General features: G+C 40.0%; 1 protein-coding gene and 1 long non-coding RNA gene across 2 annotated transcripts; one reads left to right on the forward strand and one right to left on the reverse strand.

Annotated features, from left to right (window-relative positions):
• Positions 1–940: 940 nt before the first annotated feature.
• On the reverse strand, positions 941–16,904 carry LOC145458136 (uncharacterized). The gene is made up of 14 exons (XM_080336490.1): positions 16,785–16,904; positions 14,828–14,943; positions 13,688–13,845; positions 12,136–12,206; positions 11,181–11,289; positions 11,043–11,108; positions 9,395–9,518; positions 9,222–9,335; positions 6,647–6,756; positions 5,794–5,922; positions 5,258–5,300; positions 4,440–4,554; positions 3,538–3,692; positions 941–1,404 (listed from the first exon to the last, which is right to left on the reverse strand). The coding sequence occupies exons 1-14, from the start codon at positions 16,846–16,848 to the stop codon at positions 1,183–1,185; spliced, it is 1,596 nt and encodes a 531-aa protein (XP_080192616.1). The 5' UTR covers positions 16,849–16,904; the 3' UTR covers positions 941–1,182.
• Positions 16,905–19,482: 2,578 nt separating this feature from the next.
• On the forward strand, positions 19,483–21,615 carry LOC145458369 (uncharacterized). Its single transcript, XR_013921119.1, has 3 exons — positions 19,483–19,974; positions 20,041–20,215; positions 21,311–21,615. It is a non-coding gene; the product is annotated as an uncharacterized LOC145458369 (long non-coding RNA).
• Positions 21,616–22,629: the final 1,014 nt, after the last annotated feature.

Here is a 22,629-nt window from a genome sequence, read left to right on the forward strand (position 1 = left end):
CACATCACTGAAATAATCAACACTTAAGTGGCCAATCTTGAAATCATCACACTCATGATCCGAGTCAATCTCGTTAAGGATTTCAGTGATGTTTAGCAGATAAAACCTTTCAAACTGCGTGGGCCTTGAGATCGGGATGTCGCGCCAGAAATTAAACATAAAAATATTATAGAAAGTATTTACCTTAGAACAGTGGTTCTCAAACTTTTTAAGACACTGAATGAAAAGTAAAGAAGATAGTATAGAAAAAAAGCGACAAGAAATGGGGCGGCATATCATGGAAAGCGAGATCGATGTCAGTCGTGGTCCGGTATGTAACCTCATTTATAGGCCTACTGCCAAGTGTCGCTTGATTGCACTGCCGGAATTTAGCGTAGTTTTCACATATGACTTGGCCGAAGCGTACGACTGTTGTCGTTGTTTGTGGATGGTATTCATACATTTTGACTGCTATGTAGGGTTACCATATTATGGGAATCAGAAAAGCGAACACTTTTTCAAAATTTTCAGACTTACAACACCGGAGTAAAATCCGGAAAAATTGGTAAATTGACTCCGAACTAAAAAAGGTCGTATTTCTGGCTCAACTCCTGAAAGACCCGCCGGGCCTTTACTTGACTGCTGATTTCCTACATCTCAGTCCTATTTTCACATACATTTAACCTAATTTTTGAAAAGGACGACAAATTGTCAAAAAAGAGGACATTTGGGCGTCCTCCGAGGACACTTTCAAAAAAGAGGACGAATCCTCTTAAAATAGGACGTGTGGTAAACCTACTACTATGGTGATTTACACCAGGCCAATTTTCTTCATTTTTATTCCGCAGCTGCCGACTTGTAGCGTCTGGATTCAACACTGAAAAGGTCTGCATACGGACCGCGGTCCGCCAGTCCGAGTAACTCTGTCATAGTTTGTTACATAATTTTAAAGAACGCCGCCCAACTTACAAATATCCTGTATTTCAGAAGAATAAAAGTAGTAAATCTCAGTCTGGCAAATACATGTAAACGACGACAGTACGAAACACGATCTGAAAACGAAAACACGCAGGTAACGGTGAACGACAACAGAAAGTAATCAGTGCAGCAACCACAATGTGCAATTCCCGAGAAAAATAAAAACCAATGAAAATTGACAGAACTGGTAAAAGCATAATCGGAAATCAAATTCAGCACCATCCCTCAACGGCCGATAGACCAAGTTATCACATCGTAAACGATAGCGGCGCTGAAGTACACGAGGGAAACGTAGTGACTCCATCGTAGTATACACCCATTCTCCAAACTGATCTTCACGTATTTATACTCGGCGGACCTGATCTGCCGTATCCAAATGAACATAAAAATTCCGTACAGCAAGTTCGTGGAAATTGAGGTGACGCGCTCCAGAATCACCACGAAACCCTGAAATGAAGAAGTAGAAAGAAATCGGAGGCTTTTAAAACGACGTTGATGAAAATTATGAGGGTTAGGCCAGGGTTGTAACGACTCGAGTCGTGATTTTCTAATGACTCAACTTGACTCGACTCATTTTCTATAGATACAGAAAAGACTTGATTTGACTCGAGTCAATCTGTGTATTGACTCGACTTTGACTCGAGTCATTGCGCATGATTCGGACCAAGTCATATGACTCGAGACACAGACGGCCAAGACCGACATTTCATTGTAATTTCGAGGGATAGTGAAGTACCCACCCTATCGGAGTTTCATCTATTGGTAATGGTACTTGAAAATGCGACCAGAAACCGCTAAAAGTGAGGAAAATTAGTATATTATAAATTCGAACCATTCGATATCACCAATCAGAGCTATAAAAAGCGAGTTTACCAAAATTTAAATGGAAACTGAGCAGTCAACACATTGACTTGGACTCGGACTCGAGTCATAATACCATGACTCGGACTCGACCCTCTGCTCGATGACTTGGACTCGGACTTGACTCGGTGGTGAGTTGAAAATGACTCGACTTGACTCGAGTCAAAACTATAAAAGTGAGATTGACTTGTGACTCGGAGCCTTGTGACTTGGTTACAACCCTGGAATCTACTATATTAATTGAGAGTGAGTAGAGTAGACGAAATTATACACTTCTTTCTACTAAAAGGTATATTACCAACGAGAATCATAGTTTCGATACTTTCTTCCCATCAAAGGAGCATTGCAACCTCAACAGATCGTATTACAGTTAATCTAAAACACAGCACCACTCTACGGCCGTTAGTGCAGATTTGGACAACTGGAAAACATTCCAATTTTCGGAATTAGATCAATTAGTATTGTAGTCCCACAGTTTTTCCAAATTAGCTCAGAAATAGGAGTACTGAATTCGCAACACCTCGAAAATTGAAGTAAATCCAGTCTAAAACAGATATACGAAAAAGATCAAGTTCAGATCATATCAAGTTCATTCTTATATGCATGAGAAGGACAAATGCCTTTACACCAGAAATGAGATTTGAATTGAAATTAGAGCATTTAAACAAAAGGCCACCAACTCGCGGGCCAGTTTTTAGTTGGTGACCCCTGATATAAACACTTCACATATTAGACTAGAATTAGATTACCTGCATTTTCTCTACTAATCAATTTAATTAGAAAACTGGAATTATCAAGTTGTCAAAGTCTGCATTAGTGGGAACGACATTTCTGCGAAGTCGTGATCAGCCGGCGGCATTGTCACAAAGTGCCATGCAGTAGGTGCAGTCGAAAAATGCCAAATTGTCTTTAACCTGATGTAAGATTAGCAGTTTTTCCTTTGTGGGCCGCATCACAGGAACCTATTTGAACTGAGCATATCATCCATACTGAAAACTAGGGCAAGTTTTTGTTGCGGTCAAATCCGCAGAAACTTGCATTTATTTTTCGAAAAGTTGCAGTGAAAAGTTACATTTATTTTTCACAAAGTTGCACTAAAAAGTTGCATTTATTGACAAGTTCCTTGAAATTATTAGGGTATGATATACTCGAAGCGATCCGTATGCAAAGCAGTGTAGCAAAACTCAGAGCCGGCGACTTCAAACAAATCAATAGCCTGAAAAAATTGACCCAGTGAAGATATACTTTTCGGAGGCCTAGCCTCGATGTATGTCAAATCAGAAAGGACCTCAAATTTAAACGACAGTGAAATAATCAAGCGATCTATTTACATATGATCCAAAATATTTCCAGTAAACAGTTAGTTCAGTTGCATGAAAAATCGAAGAAACTTTCAGAAATTTGCAAGAGAAATCGCAAAAAGTTTCATGAAAAACGAAAAAGTAACTAAAAGTTGCATGAGAAATGTGGAGAACAGTTGCAGAAAGTTACAATATAAGAATCCTTCAACAGCTTAAAACACCATACTACATAACTTCTGAGTATTTAGGAAGCTCCCGGAAGCTGTAAAAAAAGTTGCAAAAACTCGCCCTACTGATCACATAATCGAGTTACTCTGGTACTAGAGTTTGCCCAGCATTTCTTATTGAAATAGAACGAGATAGAAACGAATTCCAATCGCCTTCGAATCAGTGATCCGATATCAATACTCTGACATACCTTGGGATCGAGTGCTGCCACTAAAAACACGACTGTAAAGCAATTCAGTCCGGCGAAGACATGCCAGAAAAAGTTGGGCTTCGAGCAACATCTGGAATTCACCGTCAGCTTCCATCCCGTGTGACGCGACATGAAATCGTCCACCCAACCGCAAACTGAAGGCAAATGTAATCAACGCAACGGAGATAAACACACATTCGGATTTGAACCGCAAAGGAAGTCAAATTTTGGCAGGATTTGCATTTGTGCCAAAGCTAGAGGTGGTCACTTGGTCTGTAACAAAGTACTTTTCGGAGCAGTCAAGTAGTTTTACCTAGTTGCACTAAATACTCGAGTGATTATGTTGTTGTCTGTATCCACTTTTACTTAACAGCTTTTTTATTTACTTCTCAGTTTTGGCATTTTGTAAATTAGAAGTAGTTCCGGGATAGGTTTTCTATCAAGTTGTTTATGAGTAAAATTGTCATAACGACTGGCTGAAATAGCCCCTATATGACTGTAACTGAGTATATTATAGAAAATTGCACATACTCAGAGTGTTATTAATCATTTTGCGTTAGTCACAAAGATGAAATTCCAACGTGGCCACCTTCAATCAACTGCTAAAAGTATGCGACAAATCGACCGAATGTACTTTTTGAAACGACTTGAATACTTTTCAGATCTTAAATTTCTATTTCCACTACAAGCAGTTAAGACAGGTCTTGTTCATTACTAGTAGGCTACTTGTAATCGAGTATACATATACGCTGCAACTTCTTCTCTAGTCTAATTCCTAATTAGTGACTCATGTCCAAGTCAAAATCCACGTTCGTAATCACATAACACAAAAATCACAAATGTTCCATCCGCAAATCAATATCGCCAAAATAAACTAACGCTTTCGAAATTCGCACACGTACCAGTGTGCTGCATTGCACAGCCCATAGTCAAGAACGATACTGTGATACTGAGCATTATGAACACTTGAATACCAACGGCGATCCATTCCATATCCATCTCCTCCATCGATATAAGCTGGAAAAGTCGGAGGGCCCATAAAATTAAACATGACAGGATCAGAAACTCATAGGTAGACACTGAACTGGGTGACAATGCCAATTAGAGTGACAAATGATAATTCAAGTTAGGTCAGGCCTACTTTTGGTGGTCAGACTCGATTATTTAAATGTGCCATGCGAACGGGTCGCTCAAAATAACTTTATTTCTGCCACATAACAAATAGATGGGCAGTTTTGAATGTGTCGCACCAAAAAAAAACAAAATTCTGTCGCTCAAATGACACATTACTGAGGGAGAAGCCCAGATTTCAGCCTTCGGCTATTGCTAAGGATCGGCAAAGCAAATCACCAATTTCAAATCAAATCGGAATATTTTTGACGGTAACTCATTCAAATCAGGCATTTCCAATCCAGCCATATTTCAACTATCAAATAATGTGACTCGAAGAGAATCAAAAGAAACTATCCTACTGCGTGTACTTGGTAATTAAACCATAGAATTGGATTGAATTCTAATTAGAAACGATGCGAATGCGCCTAAAATCTGCCTCACAATTGGCAAGAGTGAACTACTTCGTCTTTGATTTGAAACAGGACCAGAAGCGTGCGACTGAGGAGTGACGTGCCGACAAACAAGGATTCAGCAAACAGAAAAACTAGAGGTACTTTATTACTGACATCACATACGTATTACTATTGACTTTAGAAAATAAACTTACTTTCGTGAGGGGAACGGTTGATATCTCTCCATTTGCCTTCGCTCTGCCAGAAATATATTGTATATTGTGTCGGCAATTACCGGCTATTAGGGTGAAGCACAACGTTTCAAGTACTCGGATTCGAGCCGAGTATCAATTGCAATGATTCAAGTGGGATAGCGAGAGTTCATTTTTATGAGTAGGCCTACTGTAAATCTGCCTTCACACCACGAGTAGGGCCTAATATATAGCCGTATCTCATCATTCGGAAACATGTTGAACAAGGCCACAAATTTTGATGGAACAACATTTCTGTCAAGTATGCTACTGATCGATGGTCACAATGTTCACACAATGCTGCGAAAATAGTCCTGGTTCAAAAGTAGGAAGTTATTTAGGATGTGTATTTTTCAACTTTACAATTCATTGTCACAGTTGTGACCTCATACTTTGCGATGGTCGAATACGCGACTCGAAGCTTAATACATGACTCGGAATCGAATTGCTGATATAATTGTTTTTGCAAAGTTCTACTCACAGTTAAAAAATCTACTCACCCTTCCAAAGTTAGATACGGATCACATTTTGTCGCGGAAACAGAATGCCCGTCAGCATCGTCCTCGCGCGTTCGCGACGTGTTACAACTTTGGTAGGTTTGCGGGACGACTTTCAGAACCGCCCAGCACCTATTATTGAAATATGAGAGTTGACAAACTTGAAGGTCAGTCTCGAAAGCATTCAATTCGGCTCAAATTAGATCTCGGTGTCTTATGCATCATCATGTATGCCAGTACATAGTAAACCTCACATATTTAAATAGACGTCTCGTCTACTATACTATAGTAGCGGTAACCTTCAGAGACATGTTAATAGAGGAACGAATACGAGACATCAACTCATTTATTAGTGTTTTATCTTTACATAGCAACTTCCTTTTGTCAGAATATTTCTCAACAACAATGGATTAGAATTCGGACCGAACCAGAACCCGGTATGTTCATCAAAACAGGATTGGTTCAGGAATCGCATTTTTTCAAGATGCCGGATCCGAAAAGGATCCGTAATTTCTAATTTACGAAAGGCAAGTAAGTAGACCATGAACCCTATATCATGTCATAAAGCCTTCGAAAGTACGTACCCAATTACTGAATCCGTTAAGATTCAAGTGTTTTATTCATCTATTCAACGAACAAGCCTCACTCTTCTTAGTATTTCCAATTGGGAAATAAATATGAAATATCTTTGCCTATCTAAACGGAATGTTGATGCGCACCTGTGTTTGAGAACCACTATTATGGAGTTACAGTTTTTCATTCAACAGTTTAAAATTTAGGTTGCTAAAATAGTCATTGACAATGTTTGAATACTGGTAGAAGTAATGCTGGAAATTTCTGCTCGATAACAACTTACCACATCACATTCAACACAAAGCAAGTGCTGATGCCGGCTATCAATGAATTCCGAAAACCAACCATTTGACTACGAACGGGCTCGAACTTTTCAAACAACATCGGCATAACCTGAACAGACCACAGAATTATCAAATTACTTCAGTACATTTCAGTGGTTTTCAAAGATTTGAAGTCTGTTGCCGTTGTGTGTCAGCCTAGTACCGCAATGTCACTCCGCGTTTTGGCCACCAGCACAAGGTGATATCACCTACTTAAAAATCCAGCTCAGCTGTACACTCGATGGAGATATTTTAATTTCGATGCTACCGGAATGGGCGACGGAATGGGTCAATACTACTATCAGAGGCCACTTACACCCACTTTATGCAATCGATGGATTATTTTATAATAGCCAGTTGGCCAGTACTATTTTTTGGTAATGCATCTGTGTAACCATATTCTTAACGTAGGCTACTTTCCTAAAATTAATGAGGATTGTTAGACAAGCATTGAAGACCACGGGTTCCTCATTCATGACAACTGCAACATGTTCTAAGGATGATTTCCATTTATACATTGTAATCATCCTAACAACAGCACAATTGTACATCAGCAAATGGCTATATTTGATTTAGTTTTGATCATACGCTGCAAAATTGGTGCCTTAGAAACGCAAAAATATATATATGTCACGTCCTGCCCCAAAATCGACCTACGTCTCAACAGCATAGTCTTCTGCACAAGTAACCTCCTTATGGTAGGTTTACATTGCCGTACCGTGGAATATAAATGAGATATGTGCACACTGCACAGCGGTCTGAATAGGGCGCTGCCTAAATAGGGATTTTGACACTAACTTAACAACATAACCTATAGGCCTGGATCACTTGAAATGGATCAAAAACATATGCTATACGGCAGCATTAGGGCCACTAAAGCAGTAATTCTCAACCGGTATTCCATAGAACATTGGGGGTTGTCTGAAGGTCAAGACACACAGTCAATTCAGACATACGATTTGTGACGATACGCCCATCTTGGCCATCATTGACTGCAGGTGATTAGGCCGAGATTCCGATCGGTAGTCGAATTGTGACGGTTATGTCGGTACGTCATGTGCAGTGGCGTACGTATGGTGGGCCGTGGTTCAAAATCAAAACCCATTGTTCTGAAATGCCAATTCCACCTCCAACATTTATTAGCTCATTTATAATTAAGAAATTGAAACCCCGCTGCTGCTTTTCGACCAAACAATACAATGGCACTTTCCAAGGTGAAGCCTCGCATTTCTTTACAGAAGTCCATTGATTGCAATAGTCCTACTATCCAATACAAATGTTTTAGTCTTGTATGAAAATTATATTTCAATGTTGTTCTGTAATCGATGAATAGATGAGTAGTTTTTGAGGTGGATTTTTGATTTTATAACCACATAAATTTAGTGGACTAGCTACTGCAAAGGATTTTAAATTATTGTATGTATTCCGCACTACGCAGGTTAGCAAAGGTTATGAAACACTGCACTAAAGTATACATCTTAAGGTGCCTAGCAATGCCATATCAATACCATGCTTTGATAGGCTACATGAGCCGGGGTATATGCCACAAAAATAAACAATAACAGACATGAAATGTCCTATTCCTACTCATAAGTGCTGCGAAAAAGGTAGAATTCAAGATTTGGAAGCAATTTGACACATAACTGAACAAGAGCTATCAATGAAAGAGCTACGCAGTGCTTCAAGACATGCTTCAAAATAAATCGGCATGTCACACGTTAGACAAAACAGCCGGAGCCTACACCTACCGCAAAGAAGGAAGGAAATCCAGCAGACATGAAGGAAACAATAGCCACCAATCGATATGAGAACGCCACTTCCTACGCGCTTACATGCAATGCTACTTATTCCAAATCAATAATACGAGCCGAAATGGAGTAAAAGAATAACAGTGCCAACGAAAGACAGATTTACAGAGATAGAATGGTAACGAAAACACAGAGGCGGTCAAAGTCACCAGCTACGTTCCTCAAATAGAAGTAACTTTATATTACAATTTAATGTCAAAACTATTCCAAGTAGCTAATTTAGAAAATGAAGGTCTCGCAAGTACCGAAGTAGTTTCATAAATAGATTGGGTCGAGGGACCACTTTCTCAATCAGAGATGGCTAATTTCGAAATTGCCAGATGCATCTTTGCGATTAATGTAAAATGACACTTGAAATCGGCGCCATCTTTGAATATACATTAAGTTGCTACGAAACGAGCTATATTCCACGTTTTGTATACAACTTCTCTCGTAAAAGCCATGTAAACTCGTGCTAAAACTACTACCTTCCACTTAAAAAATTCCAAGGTCGCTTGGCCTAAAAAACTGTACGAGTACTAGTGGAAGCGTAGTCTAATAAGCTTAACCACCATAAGTAGGCAATACTGACTTGACTAGTCCGAATCAGTGAAACACTTGGTTTCCGACTACCTCTGCGAAAATATCGTAGCAGAACTATGAAATTACCCAGCGTCTCGGCTTGAAGACAGGCAGAGGATCATGCATCAAAAAAAGTACGTCACGACTTTTTTCGTCCAGCAATTACCAATATAATCCCAGACAGCGCCACAATGCCCATCAACAACGGCTGATCTGTGAACCTCCAATCGTCGCTGATCTCATTATTTATAGCGGCCCCGCTGTATATAGTCACAACTACCTGTCAAAAACATTGCAGTGTAAACGACACAGCAAATCTTTGTAAGGTAAGGACCCTACCGTTACAAAAAGTAGAGTTCCCTTCGCGAGAGTCAAGACGGCGATACCCGGTTTTATTACGGTGTGTCCCAAAATTACGACGGCCGCAAGAATCCAAGTGAAATACGGCGTTATCATTGATGGCCTGTAATTTTGGATTGGAATTACTTTCGTATCTAGGGTCGGAGGAAACCGTACCATGGAGCCATGCTTTGATGGAAATCAATAGTGCCGTAGTAGTATTGAGATAAGTTTCCCCAAAATTTATGAGCAAAATTGTCATAAGAACCGCGTGGAAAAGCATGTGTCACAGTAACTTGATTTTTTTTTCAGAGGTCACGCCTATTTATAGAGTCATTGAACTTATGCCTTGATGCATTTTGCAATTCCAAGTAGCCAGCTACAATTAACTGGTGAAAGTATGTGAATTAGTACCAGCGTTGTAATGGCTCGAGTCATGACTCGACTCGAGAATGTTTGCTGGCTCGACTCGAGTCATTTCGTTAAAACTGGAAATTGACTCGACTCGGATTGAGTCACTTTGTGTATTGAACCGACTTGTGCACGAGTCGACCATGTCATGCGGCTCGAGAAATTCTACGTGATTTGGTTCAAGTCTCGCGTGTCGGGGCCATTGAAAAATATACCTAGAACTGTCTACTAAATGATAAGAGTGAGAAAAATTCGTACAGTATGCATGTGAAGCCTTCGATATCACCGTTGAAGAGTTTCAAAAAATCGAGTTGAACCTAACTTGATCTCAATAATGAAACGTGAACGCTATGATTAGGACTCGAGTCTCAACACCATGCCTCGGAGTCTACCATTTGCTCCCTCACTTTGGACTCGGACTTGGTTCGGTATGAATTGAAAATGACGCGACTTGACTCGAGTCAAAACTATAAAAGCAAGATTGACTTTCGACTCGGAACCTTGTGACGTGATTACAAACCTACTTCGTACCGACTACTCACTTTAGTATTTTTCAGATCTTTGAAAACCTACTTCCACTTGAAGTAGTTTAACATGTCTTCTAAATCTCTACGTCAGTGGTGCTCGAGTAGAAATTTATAAAGCTACTTTCCTTTCTACTCGAGTAGCACCGCTGGCTATTTTGACTACCTCAATCAAATCTTTGGTCTGGCCTGCGAAATGAACTCACAATACTGGCAGAAAATATTGAACTTATATCGTATATTGGCAGGGATGTAATCAAGTCGCAAGGCTCCAAGTCATGGGTCAATCTTCCTTCTAAGTTTTGACTCGAGTCATTTTTAACTCGCCACCGAGTCAAGTCCGAATCCAAGTCATGGAGCACAGCGTAGAGTCCCGAGTACCAGTTATTCTGCTCACTGTTCATTATCGAGTTCAACTCGGGTTCAATTCATTTTTTGGAAATTCTCGGCTGATATCAAAGACCTCACATTCAAAATATATTCATCTTCTTACTTTTAATATGTTTATTGAAACAGATAAATCAAGTATCGGTCCTGACGCAGGAGTCAATACACAAAGTTAGTCGAGTCGAGTCATTTTCCATTCTTAAGAAAATGACTCCAGTCAAGTTGAAACGAAATCATGTTACTTTAATCGAGTATACAACCCTGTACATTGGCATATTAGCGGTATCAGTCGGGGCTATATTCAATTTAGATATCTTCAAACTCACGTGACTCCAAAAATCTGAGCGTAAGCCTCCGATCCAGCAAGTGCATAAGAAATGATGATGACTATGCTGAAAAAGAGAGAATATTTGGCATATCATGCATGCCAGGCTATAATATGCAATACAAGAAGCGATACTCACAAATGGAAGAATATTACAATCAAAAACATAGGCTGCACCAGCGTCGGCATGAAGAGTTTCGCGATAGCATGGAAGTTTGGCTCGGTAGTGCCGCTCTCGGGGTCCGGATCTAAAAAACAAGGCAGTGGTATCGTTTTACGGTGATTTGAACGTGTAACTCTTTCTTCTAGGCTCCCACAATAGGACAAAAACGATAATTTGTAAATTGACTATTTATTAGCAACGGGGGGCAAACAATTTCCTTACTCAAAAACATCGACACTGACTTCTCGAATCACCAAAATTGATACTTTCTTAAAAATCGACTACCGGAATCTTCGTGCCCGTCAGGGTTGTAATGACTCGAGTCAGACTCGAGTCACGATTTTCGGATGACTCGACTCGACTAGAGTCTTTTTCTCAAAATACAGAAATGACTCGACTCGAGTCAATCTGTTTATTGACTCGACTTGGACTCGAGTCATTCCGCATGACTCGAAGCAAGTCATTGACTCGAGATTGAGACGGCCAAGACCGACATTTCATCGTAATTTCGAAGCCAACACACCATTAGGATTTCCTTTGTTGGTACTGGTGCTTGAAAATGCGACCAGAAACTGCTTAAAGTGAGGAAAATTGATATATTATAAATGCGAACCATTCAATATCACCAAACAGAGTTAAAAAAGTGGGTTCAGGAAGACTTTAACTGGAAACTGAGCAGTCAACACAATGACTTGGACTCGGACTCGAGTCATAATACCATGACTCGGACTCGAACCTCTGTTCGCTGACTTGGACTCGGACTTGACTCGGTGGAAATTGAAAATGACTCGACTTGACTCGAGTCAAAAATATAAAAGTGAGATTGACTTGTGACTCGGAGCCTTGTGACTTGGTTACAACCCTGGTGCCCGTCCCATCTGCTCCCACTTGGAGCAGACATTAACGTAATGGCATTATTTCAAACACTTACGATGTTGGGCTTCAAAAGTAGAATACTCTTCTGTCGGTGCATTGACGACGCTGTTGGGATGATCAGTCGAGCTGTAAAATTTTTAATGAAATAATTGGCCGTACGGTAAATTTTTTTTTTGAGATTAAAATCCAGATTACAAAGAGGGGTGTCGGATTGAATCCAGAGTCTATAATTTTACCGACTATCAACCCCAGTGCAAAATGTGTATAGAAAATATTTAGATATTTGTGGTGAAGTGGATGATAGTAAAGCTAGAAATACTATCGAAAAATAGTCCTACTGCTGTTCCAAGGTACATGATGATTTTCACGGAAATGAAGGTTTTAAAATGCAGCATTGTAAATGGGAGCACTGACGCAGACTTGGACAACTAGAAAATGTTCAGCTTTTACAAATTAGATTACAATTAGATTACCGGTATTTCGATCTAATAAAGTGAAATTAGACAACTAGAATTATTTAGTTGTCCAAGTCTGCACTGACGATACGCCGCAGGCTACAAGCAGTTCTGGGCTCACTCTGAATGACTTGAGTCACTACCCTAAAATGACTTGACTCGGCCTCAACGCATTAAAAATATGACATGACTCTTTCACGAATGTTTGGGTCCATTTTTAAATCATGAAATATTCTACATCGCGATAATATTAATCCTTTATTTACTGGATTCCATTTCAGTTTCCGATTTTGATATGATCAGTTCCACCACCAACAACATTACAGACAACACAGTTCCGACATGTCCTTAACTGCCGTAATAATGGATTTGACTGGCATAATAGAATTATAGGCCTACTACCATATTATATTAAATGGAGCATACATTTGTGAGCGGTCTTTCGTCAAATTAAGTAAATAACCGTGGTGATTGATGTCATCTTAGTATTTTAATTCCGAAATCGCAGCAAATGTAGCTAATTCGATGTAGCCTAGCCCAGTACTCTTGATATTTTTGGTGTGGTGAGCTCCCAAACTTGTGATGAACTCAAGCACACTGAAGACTTAGGAACACTCAATGTATGTATATAATCACTGTTTATGAAAATGGTCGGCCCCTCTGTCCAAACCTGCTCACACCTTGCGTAAGAAGTTTGTCACGCACCCTTGCATACCTTTACGTACTGATGAACTACTGGATATTTTGGCGCTTAGGTATAACCAGTTGAAGAGCACTGGTCTAGCCTACATGAAATTGTGCGTATGTATCAGTGGACCCCACATTAAAATCGACACAAACCAAAAATATTTAATGACTTGATATTGACAAGAAAATCCGGAAATTTTAGAGGACTTTGAACACTTGAATTGAATTTAATTATTTTGAAATTACTCCACTTGACTTGAGTCAAAATTCACAAGGAATCGAAGATAGTGACTTGATCCCCACACTGGCCTCTACAGACTTGGGCTCTCGACAAGGCTACAAATCCCAGAAAACATGCTTTGTCGTTCATAAACTGCGTTGGTCAAATCATTCCAACACATTCATGCAACAAAACTTCATCCCTCATTCAAGATCGTATGCAGAAATGATGCAGAATGCACCGACCTCCCACTTTCCTCCATGGAATCAGACTCGTCTCGATTCCGATCCAATAGCAAAGCCCGATCTGAGACGTCGTCGCCCTCAGCACTTGCGTAGTTGTGCTTGCTTAGAACCGTCCTGGCATATTGAAGAACGTCAACCATCTGGTAAATTGCGATGATCTGAAACAAAACAGTGACGTGAAACAATAACTTCATATCGCCAATATATTCACTGAAGGCTTTTTGGCTGACTTTCATCAGTAGGGATCCTCTGTAAAAGGATGAATCGAATTCGAAATGAGGGAAATACGTTGTTGTGTGATGTAATAATTACGAAGACAGACAACTGATAGACTGTGTGGTACAGTAGTGTAGGTACACAACAAATCAAAATGAGTAGCCTACATATTCGTTTATAACTAATATATGGATAGTATAATTATGTAGGCCAACTTTTTACCATTCCTGGCATACCGTTATGCTTGTTTTCATCATTATTACATGTCACAGACAAAAACATTCGCTTCTAGTGGTTGGAATCGAGCCAAATTTGGTATGCATCGTCTCAACTGACAGCCTAACAATTTTATAGGGTCGACGGAAAAATTTAAAAAAATTATTTTTCATGTTTTAGGCCTAATGATTGATTCAAAACTTTCTACTGCGAGAATTTCGATTCCACAAGTTGGAATTGTGTTTAAGTTGGTGTGAAGCGTTTTTTTTAACCAACCCAACAATTTTATCAAGTAGCCAGTGAAATCTGGGCATGGAGCACGTAGCCAGGATTGGATCTGGGCCAGATATACGACTTCTGCCGAGTGAAATTTGGAAAGGAGTCTGAATAGAAATTAGGAATTTTTACACTTCAATTACCGGTACTAGTCCTTCGTAATACCGGCACTAAAAATAATGATTTTACAGGTAATGTTCTATTCTTATACGAATACAACTATTTGTAGAAATATTGTGTGTTACGTGCAAGCATTGAATAAATTAGCTCTCTCTCTTTCACTCGCAAATTTTTCAAAACTAACGAGGGGGGTTCACTCAATGAAGTTGATAGCAATGGAATGTTCGTAAGAATCGCAACGATTACCTGACCACACCCGATCCCATATCTATCAAAATGTTCGAGAATACGGTACGGTATATTAAAACTGACCTGCATTACAAAATTCAGGAAGAACGTAAGAACGAATGGGTAGAAGCCGGATTTGCTCAGAGTAGCAGGAAGACCAAGAATTCCGGTGCCAAGGATCGTAGCAATGCTGATAAAATCTAGAAATATACCATGCATTTCAGACTACAGTTCCACATGGGTTCAATAACCCACCCTATGTGTAATTATGAGTGTCTTTCAGGTGATGTGCCTTGAACAGTGGCGTGCCACGTAGTGATGATGAACAATCTTCACAACAAGCCTAGCTACATATTGATTTATTTTCAACGATAAAATTAAGTTGATCATAACGTGATCTGTTGAAGGGGAATTTCGAGTGGGTGTTTATCAGTTTGATGACTATAATATATCGAGTGACATAAATACAGTCGATTTCAGGGGCAAGTTGACGGATGCCGCTTTAATTGAGTTATTCAAGTGATGAATCATTTGAGTGGCCTAAATGCAGTTCCTTTTGATCATGAATTTGAATTTATTTGTCACTCAAATAAACACCATTGTCATTATTCACTGAAATGAGTTATCACTCAAAAATATGACATATAAATATACAGGATTCATAGTGAACGCATGTCCAGTTAAGCTTATACAGCCTGTGATTTTAGTCCACGGATTAACATTCAAAAGTACACTACAAAAAAAATTAGACAAATTTGGTCTCAAATTTGAGAAAAGAGGATGATTTGGTCTCATTTTCAGCTATTTCAGTCTCACTGATGAATTGAAGTCTTAAAATTGAGACAGATTCAGCTGTTTAAGACCATATATAATTGTCACAATTATTTGGTCTTAAAAATGAGACCAATAAAACGCATCTCATGAGACATGTTGTGCTTATTAAGACAGTTTTTGATGTGTCAATATTTTTGGTCTTGTTTTCAAGACAGATTTCGCTAATCAAGTGACAACATGATTTGTGGTCTTAAAAATGAGACCGGAAAGTTGACAGGGGTCAGGAGCTCTAAGACATAACAAGCTTATTAAGACAGTTTATGATGTGTCAGTATTTTTGGTCTTGTTTCTAAGACAAATTTCACTAATCAATGAATGACATGATTTGTGGTCTTAAAAATGGGACCGGAAAGTTGACATGGACCAAGAGCATAAAATTAGACAAATTTGGTCTCAAATCTATTTTTTAGAAAAAGAAGTCTCAAAACCAATTAGTCTTACCAAGTACATTCTGTCTCAAATCGTTTTTTTAGCAAAAAAAGTCTTGAAGACCAATTAGTGTTAACAAGTACTTGCCGTCTCAAAACTAAGACCCAACTTGATCGATAATAGAAGCACTGCTTTGGAGGCATCCTTTTCAATGTTAGGTTCTGAGTGAAGGGGGAGAGTGAGAGAGACCATGGGACAATACTTTTCTAAAAAGACTTCACAGACACAGCTAGCTTATCGAGATAATTTTTTATGCTTCAGTTTTTTTGGTCTTGTTTTTAAGACGAATTGTGCAGTATTTTTGGTCTCATTTTACCCACTCACCATAAATGCTATTTTCAACTAAGACAACCATATGTATATTGATCTGAATAGTACATGTGAGTAGTAAGTGGCATGTACCTTGATTACTATATCTAGTGAATATCTTGTAAAGTCCTTAATACAGTATCATCCCAACAGTCCAACACTGCAAATTCAGGTCTCTCTCATGCTTCCCCTTCGCTCAGACCCTAACATTGAAAACGATGCCCACCAAGGTACTGCTACTATTTTCGATCAATTTGTGATTGGTCTTTAAGACTTTTTTTTGTAAAAAATCGATTTGAGACCAAATTTGTCTAATTTTTTTTTGTAGTGTAGGCCTATAGGTATTATGTTCTGAATTCCAGGTAACCTTCCGCGGGCCACTCAAAATCGTGTCGTGGGCCCCATTTGGCCCGCACATTGTCCAGGTCTGCATTAGAAGTTCCCGTATGCAATAAGATATCTGACTCACATGATTGCGCATAAAACAGGATCACTTTTCCGGAAGACTTCCAACCAGAAGACTGGACTTCCATACTTAGATAAGAACTGAGAAATAATGACTGGTTGAATGATCAATGTCCCGAGCAAGTAAGGGAGTTGCTGGTCAGAGTTCGTGCTATAATAGTGAGTCGACAATGAGTCGCATAAAAGTTTTCGGTAGTGTAGGCCTACCGTATAGGTGGTAAAAGTAGAAGCCTATAGCAACGTCCAATGTAATACAATGTAATTCGAGGGGAATCTAGCTTTGCTTTGCCTAGAATATAAAATAGATAAGTAGAAGTAGCCTACTCTAAAGTCATAGCCACTGTAGTACCTAGTGCAAACAAACAAAATCTACTTATAGAACTTCGAAAAGTATAGAATAGCTTCGTTACTGACCACATCTACCCAAGACATACAACGTAGAAAGTATACTAAACTGCAAAACTGGTATTACTCGTAGATTCTTAATGGCTAACGATTCATTTGCTCTCTTCATTCACTACCTTGTAGGCCCTATTCGTACTTCGCTGAGTTTTTCGGGCGGGAGTAACAAAGTTACATGTTAGTGTGATTTACACAACAACAGCTAGATAAATCAATCTCATTTTATGAAAGCTCACTGGTAAGAGCTGTTATTCCATTTTTTAGAACAGGCCCGCGGGCGACTTATCTGGTCCTTGCGGGCTACAGGTACTTTAGGCCCACGTTGCTGACCCCTGATCTAGAGTATAGAGCCCGAGAGAAGCACTGGGATGGCAATACCACTGTGACAGTGTTGCCAACTCCGGATGGAAGAAAATCGCTAAAACTGGTGTCAAAAATCGCTAGATATCGCTAAATATTGAGAAAAAAGCGCTAAAAAATAGCGCTAAATCTGCATTACTTGCTCAAGGTGTTAAATTGAACCATAATATCAATACACTCTTCTCAATTGTATTTTACTCGTCTGGGGCCAAAGTCACTTATCATATTTCTAGTTCATAATATGTATAATAGTATTCTCTAAGCGGAACAAAACGTGCAGTGCATTTCGGTAGAGCGGTTCGCTTTGCGCAATGATCGCTATACGTGACCACTGACCAGGTTTGCAGGCATAACCGCTCACTATATAAGCGTGCCTTGCTCCGTGCGTCCGTGAATACGTGATGCGATGTACCGTGGAAATGCGCTTGACTTCTCTAAACTGAGTGGGAGTACTTGAACACGCGTGTGCGACTTGACACACTTGTACGCGACTTGCGACTTGACCCGATACAACACGACTTGAACCGGGTTTGCCAGCCACTAAAAGTAGAGGACCATCCCGGAGTATGAAATTTAATGAATCTGGTCTTGGACGAGAGCTGGTGTCGCACTGATTCCGACAGTGCAAATTGGATTCTTGTAAAGACAATGGAACGACCTCAAGGCGGCCCCGGGAGTCTGGAGGTCGGCATTGATCAGAACAATCGCTGGACGAAATTGGTCATTGTTATGTTCATTGTGTTGCGGCGGTGCCATTGTTGGAGCAATGCTGGTTTTCGGACTTCGGGGGCTGTTTCGGGGTGTATGGTTCCATTGTCCTGACGAGATTTTGTTTTGTGTCTTCGAGATCACTGCGACACTGGCTTTCGATCGGGGCCAATTATATCAAATTTAAGCGCTCAGGTCGCCAGATGTATAGCACTGTCAATTATGCTACTTTTAGATAACTCAGCAAGAAGAGACACTGTTTGCCCATGCGTAACCGTCAGGAGTTGCGTATCTATCCGTAGATTAGATAATGCTATCATTAATTTCATCGGAGTCCGCACTCTGGTGGCAGATGCGTCGCCAGTCGTCGGCCAGAACCGATCTTTATTAGTTATTTTCGGTAAAAAAGCGCTAAATAATCGCTAAATGCCTTTTTAACAATCGCTAGATTTATCGCTAGGCGCTAGATCCAAATTTTTTGGCGCTAAACTGGATGAAAAATCGCTAGATCTAGCGCGAAAATCGCTAAATTGGCAACACTGCACTGTGATGCTAATAGCACATCAGCAGAAATATCATGACCGGGTGAATCATTGTGAATGTACATGGACAACATGATTTTTTTTGGTCTATAAAATTTAGGAATAACTGGAATATGTGTTGCCAGATTTCGAAATTCCCAGAAAAACCGGTTGCCAGCTCTTAATATTTAGAGGTGGTCAACAAAAAGGATCCTATTCCGGCAAATAGACATGCAAATGCCTACATTTTAACGATAAAACCAAAAAATCAGATTCACCCCCTTGCGGGCTCAAATGCAGAACTACACATTACTACAATTCGAAATGATTATCCAAACATTACCCCAAAAAATATTTCAGCCTTCGGAACACAATAGGGGACCCACCAGAATCCAATGAAAATGGATCATTTTCAGGAAATAGATATGCCAGTACGGATATTATAACGGAATTCCAAAAATCATTTTCACTACTCTGCGGCGTCAAAGGCGTAACTACATATATTGCTACAAGTCGAGAGGAGTATCCCAAGATTACCCCCAAAAATATTTCAGCCTTCGGAACACAATAGGGGACCCACCAGAATCCAATGAAAATGGGTCATTTTCAGAAAATAGATATGCCAGTACGGATATTATAACGGAATTACAAACATAATTTCCACTAACCTGCGGCGTCAAAGGCCCTTTTCATACTGGATTTACGAAACTCTTTCGGGAACACGTTCCGAAACAGGCGATGTTCACATAGAGAAAAAATTACCGAAACAGTTCCGGGAAAAGAGCGCGTTCATACCTATTTAGAGTTACCGCGAACTTATGTTCATACAGGTCGTTTTTTCGGTAAATTCGCGGGAAATTATGGCCAGTATGAACGCGATTCTCCGTAAGTGTTGATAGTTACGAAACCATGTATGTGGGGTGTTCCAGTTGTAATATGCTTGTGGAAAACGATGAGGGATAGGCATATTCGTGAGATGGGGAGAAGTTAGCTCCAACGTTTAGCTATTGGATGTTGCGGATATGCCTTCTCGATGTGTATGGGGCTCTATATACTCAATATACCAGTATCAGTAATAGAGCCCGAGCATGTTTCTGGCTTGTATCTTATCAACCGAAGCTGAGAGCAGAAACTGAAAGCCAGCAAAGAGGATAGAGTCCTGGAATGAAAGGAACCACCGATCACACCTGCGTATACAACAAAGTCAGTTTATCTTGGTGATTGCTGTATAATGGTTTGGGTAAATCTAATCGTATGTACACTGTACAGAGAAACCAGGGAATTCGAGAAATCCGTGAGAGAAACATTTGATATACTCTGCGACGAGCTTCGAGACCATAACGAAAAGCAGCCAGCAAATTATACGAGCTCAATTTCTCTTGCTTGCTGAGTAGCTGTCGCTCTTTGGAGGCTAGCCAATGAAGCCAATCGTTTATAGATCCAGGTAAACATCAGATGTATTTCAAGAAGGCAACTGTCACAAGTTGATTTTAATAAAAATAATTCTGGTGCCTAGTAGGGCTAGACACAATGATTCGACTACTCGAATCTGAATCGAGGATTAACTTTATTGATTCGAGTCGAGTTGGATTGCACAGATTGTGAACTTGCAAAGCCAATCAAAAATTTGATTAGTCTGGCAGCAACACTTGAAATGTGATGACTGAAATATCAGTTCCGAATCCGACGCATTGGCAGATCCATGAGCCAGTCACATTTTGATAGATCTTCGTACACCACAATAAAGCAGAATACTTTGTGATAGATTTATCAAAAGTAAAAATTTTCTACACGCCTAGCGCAACATCTTGTCACTCGATTTCTTGCTTTTAATATTGTTACCCCTTCGTAAAAATTAAAGAACAACGCCGAATCTACAACGCCGAATCTATCAGATTGAGTCTAACTATATATATATTCGCAACCTCCCGTTTGCGCTCGCAAAAAGACCGTCGACTATGAAACCTAGGCACAAAATGATTGCCGCATGTTGGACGAAGCTTTCGATATCGATATGTCCAGGTGCCGAATAGTCCAGTCCTTGCAAACTGAGCCCAGCGATATACAGCAGGCTTGCAATATAGTCAAGTGACAATATTATTAATCTATCAACTTGAAAAAATTTGCGCGGCTAGTGGCCCGCAGAATATAGTTCGTCAATCGAATGTGGCGATTTGGCTGAAAAGGTTGGCCACCCCTGTTCTAGTTGCTAGTTTGAAAATTTTTGTAGTTCTAGTTGAAGTTGCGCATTTTGAAATTCCAGTACTTTGTACAAGTATTGTGGGTGGTTAAAAAAATTACCACAGCAACATTTGTACCAAACATGCATTTGCCGCATTCAAGTTTTTCAGGATGACTTCACGATTGGGAGCCTGATGGTTCCGTACTAGCATACATAACTGATGACGCAGCCTATCCCTTTCAGCCCTGGCTCATGAACCCTTTTACCTGAAACACAGAGTATAAGCTAAAGCTAATTTCAAATATGTAATATAAATTTCCTTTCTGCTGCCCTTAAAATTCACAATTGCTTTTTCAGAAACTTAGCAAAGCACACATGAGGTTGAAAGATTTTGGTTGACTGAAGGTGCGGTGTTCGGCTTTTCTCAGAAACTGCAATCCGCTAAGGCCAGAATGATACAGAGGATGGTATACGCAATGAAGACAAGACCTGGTGGTGATCCAAGTATCGCTGGCCCAGACGTCGGAAATGCCCTGTGTGACTTTCTCAAATAAACAATGCTCTTGCTTAACCAGATGTGTTTGTGCTGTTTCATTTTATTCATGACATTTTATTCATGAGAGAAACTATAGCTTGATGCACACTTGCACAGTTCCACCTTTTTCATCAGTATCCTCCATCTAGACCTGCGAAAAGATCAGATTAAGTTACACTTGCATAACAAAGGAATGACTTGGTTGTAACAAGAAAATGAAGGCATAGGTGAAAACCAAATTATGGCTTGGATGATGTACGATGGCTCACCAGCCCGTTGGTACAATTTGAATTTTGGTTAGTGAGTCAGAGCTAAGGACATCATTCCCTGCTGTGCTGCCACTATCAAAGCAGATGTTACTAAATCCCCTTTTCAGTAGGTGTATATATGACGGTGACTGACCTACGCACATCATATCCGTGGTTAGAAACTTGCCTTTGATATAACAAATTTGGTAAGGGTAGAGATCACCTACCAAATTAGTGTTGAAGTCCGAAAGTTTTCAGGCAACTCACCCAATGCTACATCATTTGGAGATGGTGTTGTACCTTTTTAGCTGTGCTCTGTTTACAAAACCACAGAAAAAAGAAGCTGACTAGTAGTCAGTGACTACGTATTGTGAGCATACAGAATATATATCCAAGAATAATGCATTCCCAACACCATTACACAATAAGATCAAAATGCCGCAGATAGCTGACCTCGAAATACAACCAGCCTGAATGAACAGCGCGTTACCGTAACTAAAAGTTTGATTGACAGCGTTCCGGGAACCCAGCTGCGCCATTCGCGTTCATACTCAGTCGGTCCCGTAAAAATCTCCGAAAATAAGCGCGTTCATACCGCCCCGAAACACCAGTGTTATGTTCACATAGAGGGGTTCCGGTAAACATTTTCGAGAAATGTTATTCCCGGAACCCCGGTATGAAAAGGGCCAAAGGCGTAACTACATATTGCTACAAGTCGAGAGGAGTATCCCAACCAGGGTTGTAACCAAGTCACAAGGCTCCGAGTCACAAGTCAATCTCACTTTTATAGCTTTGACTCGAGTCAAGTCGAGTCATTTCAACTCATCGCCAAGTCAAGTCCGAGTCCAAGTCAGCGAGCAGAGGATCGAGTCCGAGTCATGGAATTATGACTC

This window comes from Botryllus schlosseri, chromosome 2 (assembly GCF_051294905.1).
Source record: "Botryllus schlosseri isolate E-star chromosome 2, Bs_hap1, whole genome shotgun sequence".
In the NCBI taxonomy this organism is placed as follows: Eukaryota; Metazoa; Chordata; class Ascidiacea; order Stolidobranchia; family Styelidae; genus Botryllus; species Botryllus schlosseri.

What these genes read in the sequence shown, in the direction of transcription:
- LOC145458136 (XM_080336490.1), bottom strand. Translation starts at nt 16,848, where the DNA reads ATGGAAGTCCAGTCTTCTGGTTGGAAGTCTTCCGGAAAAGTGATCCTG. An exon ending in TACTTTTGAAGCCCAACATC is followed by an intron (nt 11,290 to 12,135) that starts GTAAGTGTTTGA and finishes CTTGTTTTTTAG; the next exon opens with ATCCGGACCCCGAGAGCGGC. An exon ending in TTTGTGTTGAATGTGATGTG is followed by an intron (nt 5,923 to 6,646) that starts GTAAGTTGTTAT and finishes TTTCAATAATAG; the next exon opens with GTGCTGGGCGGTTCTGAAAG.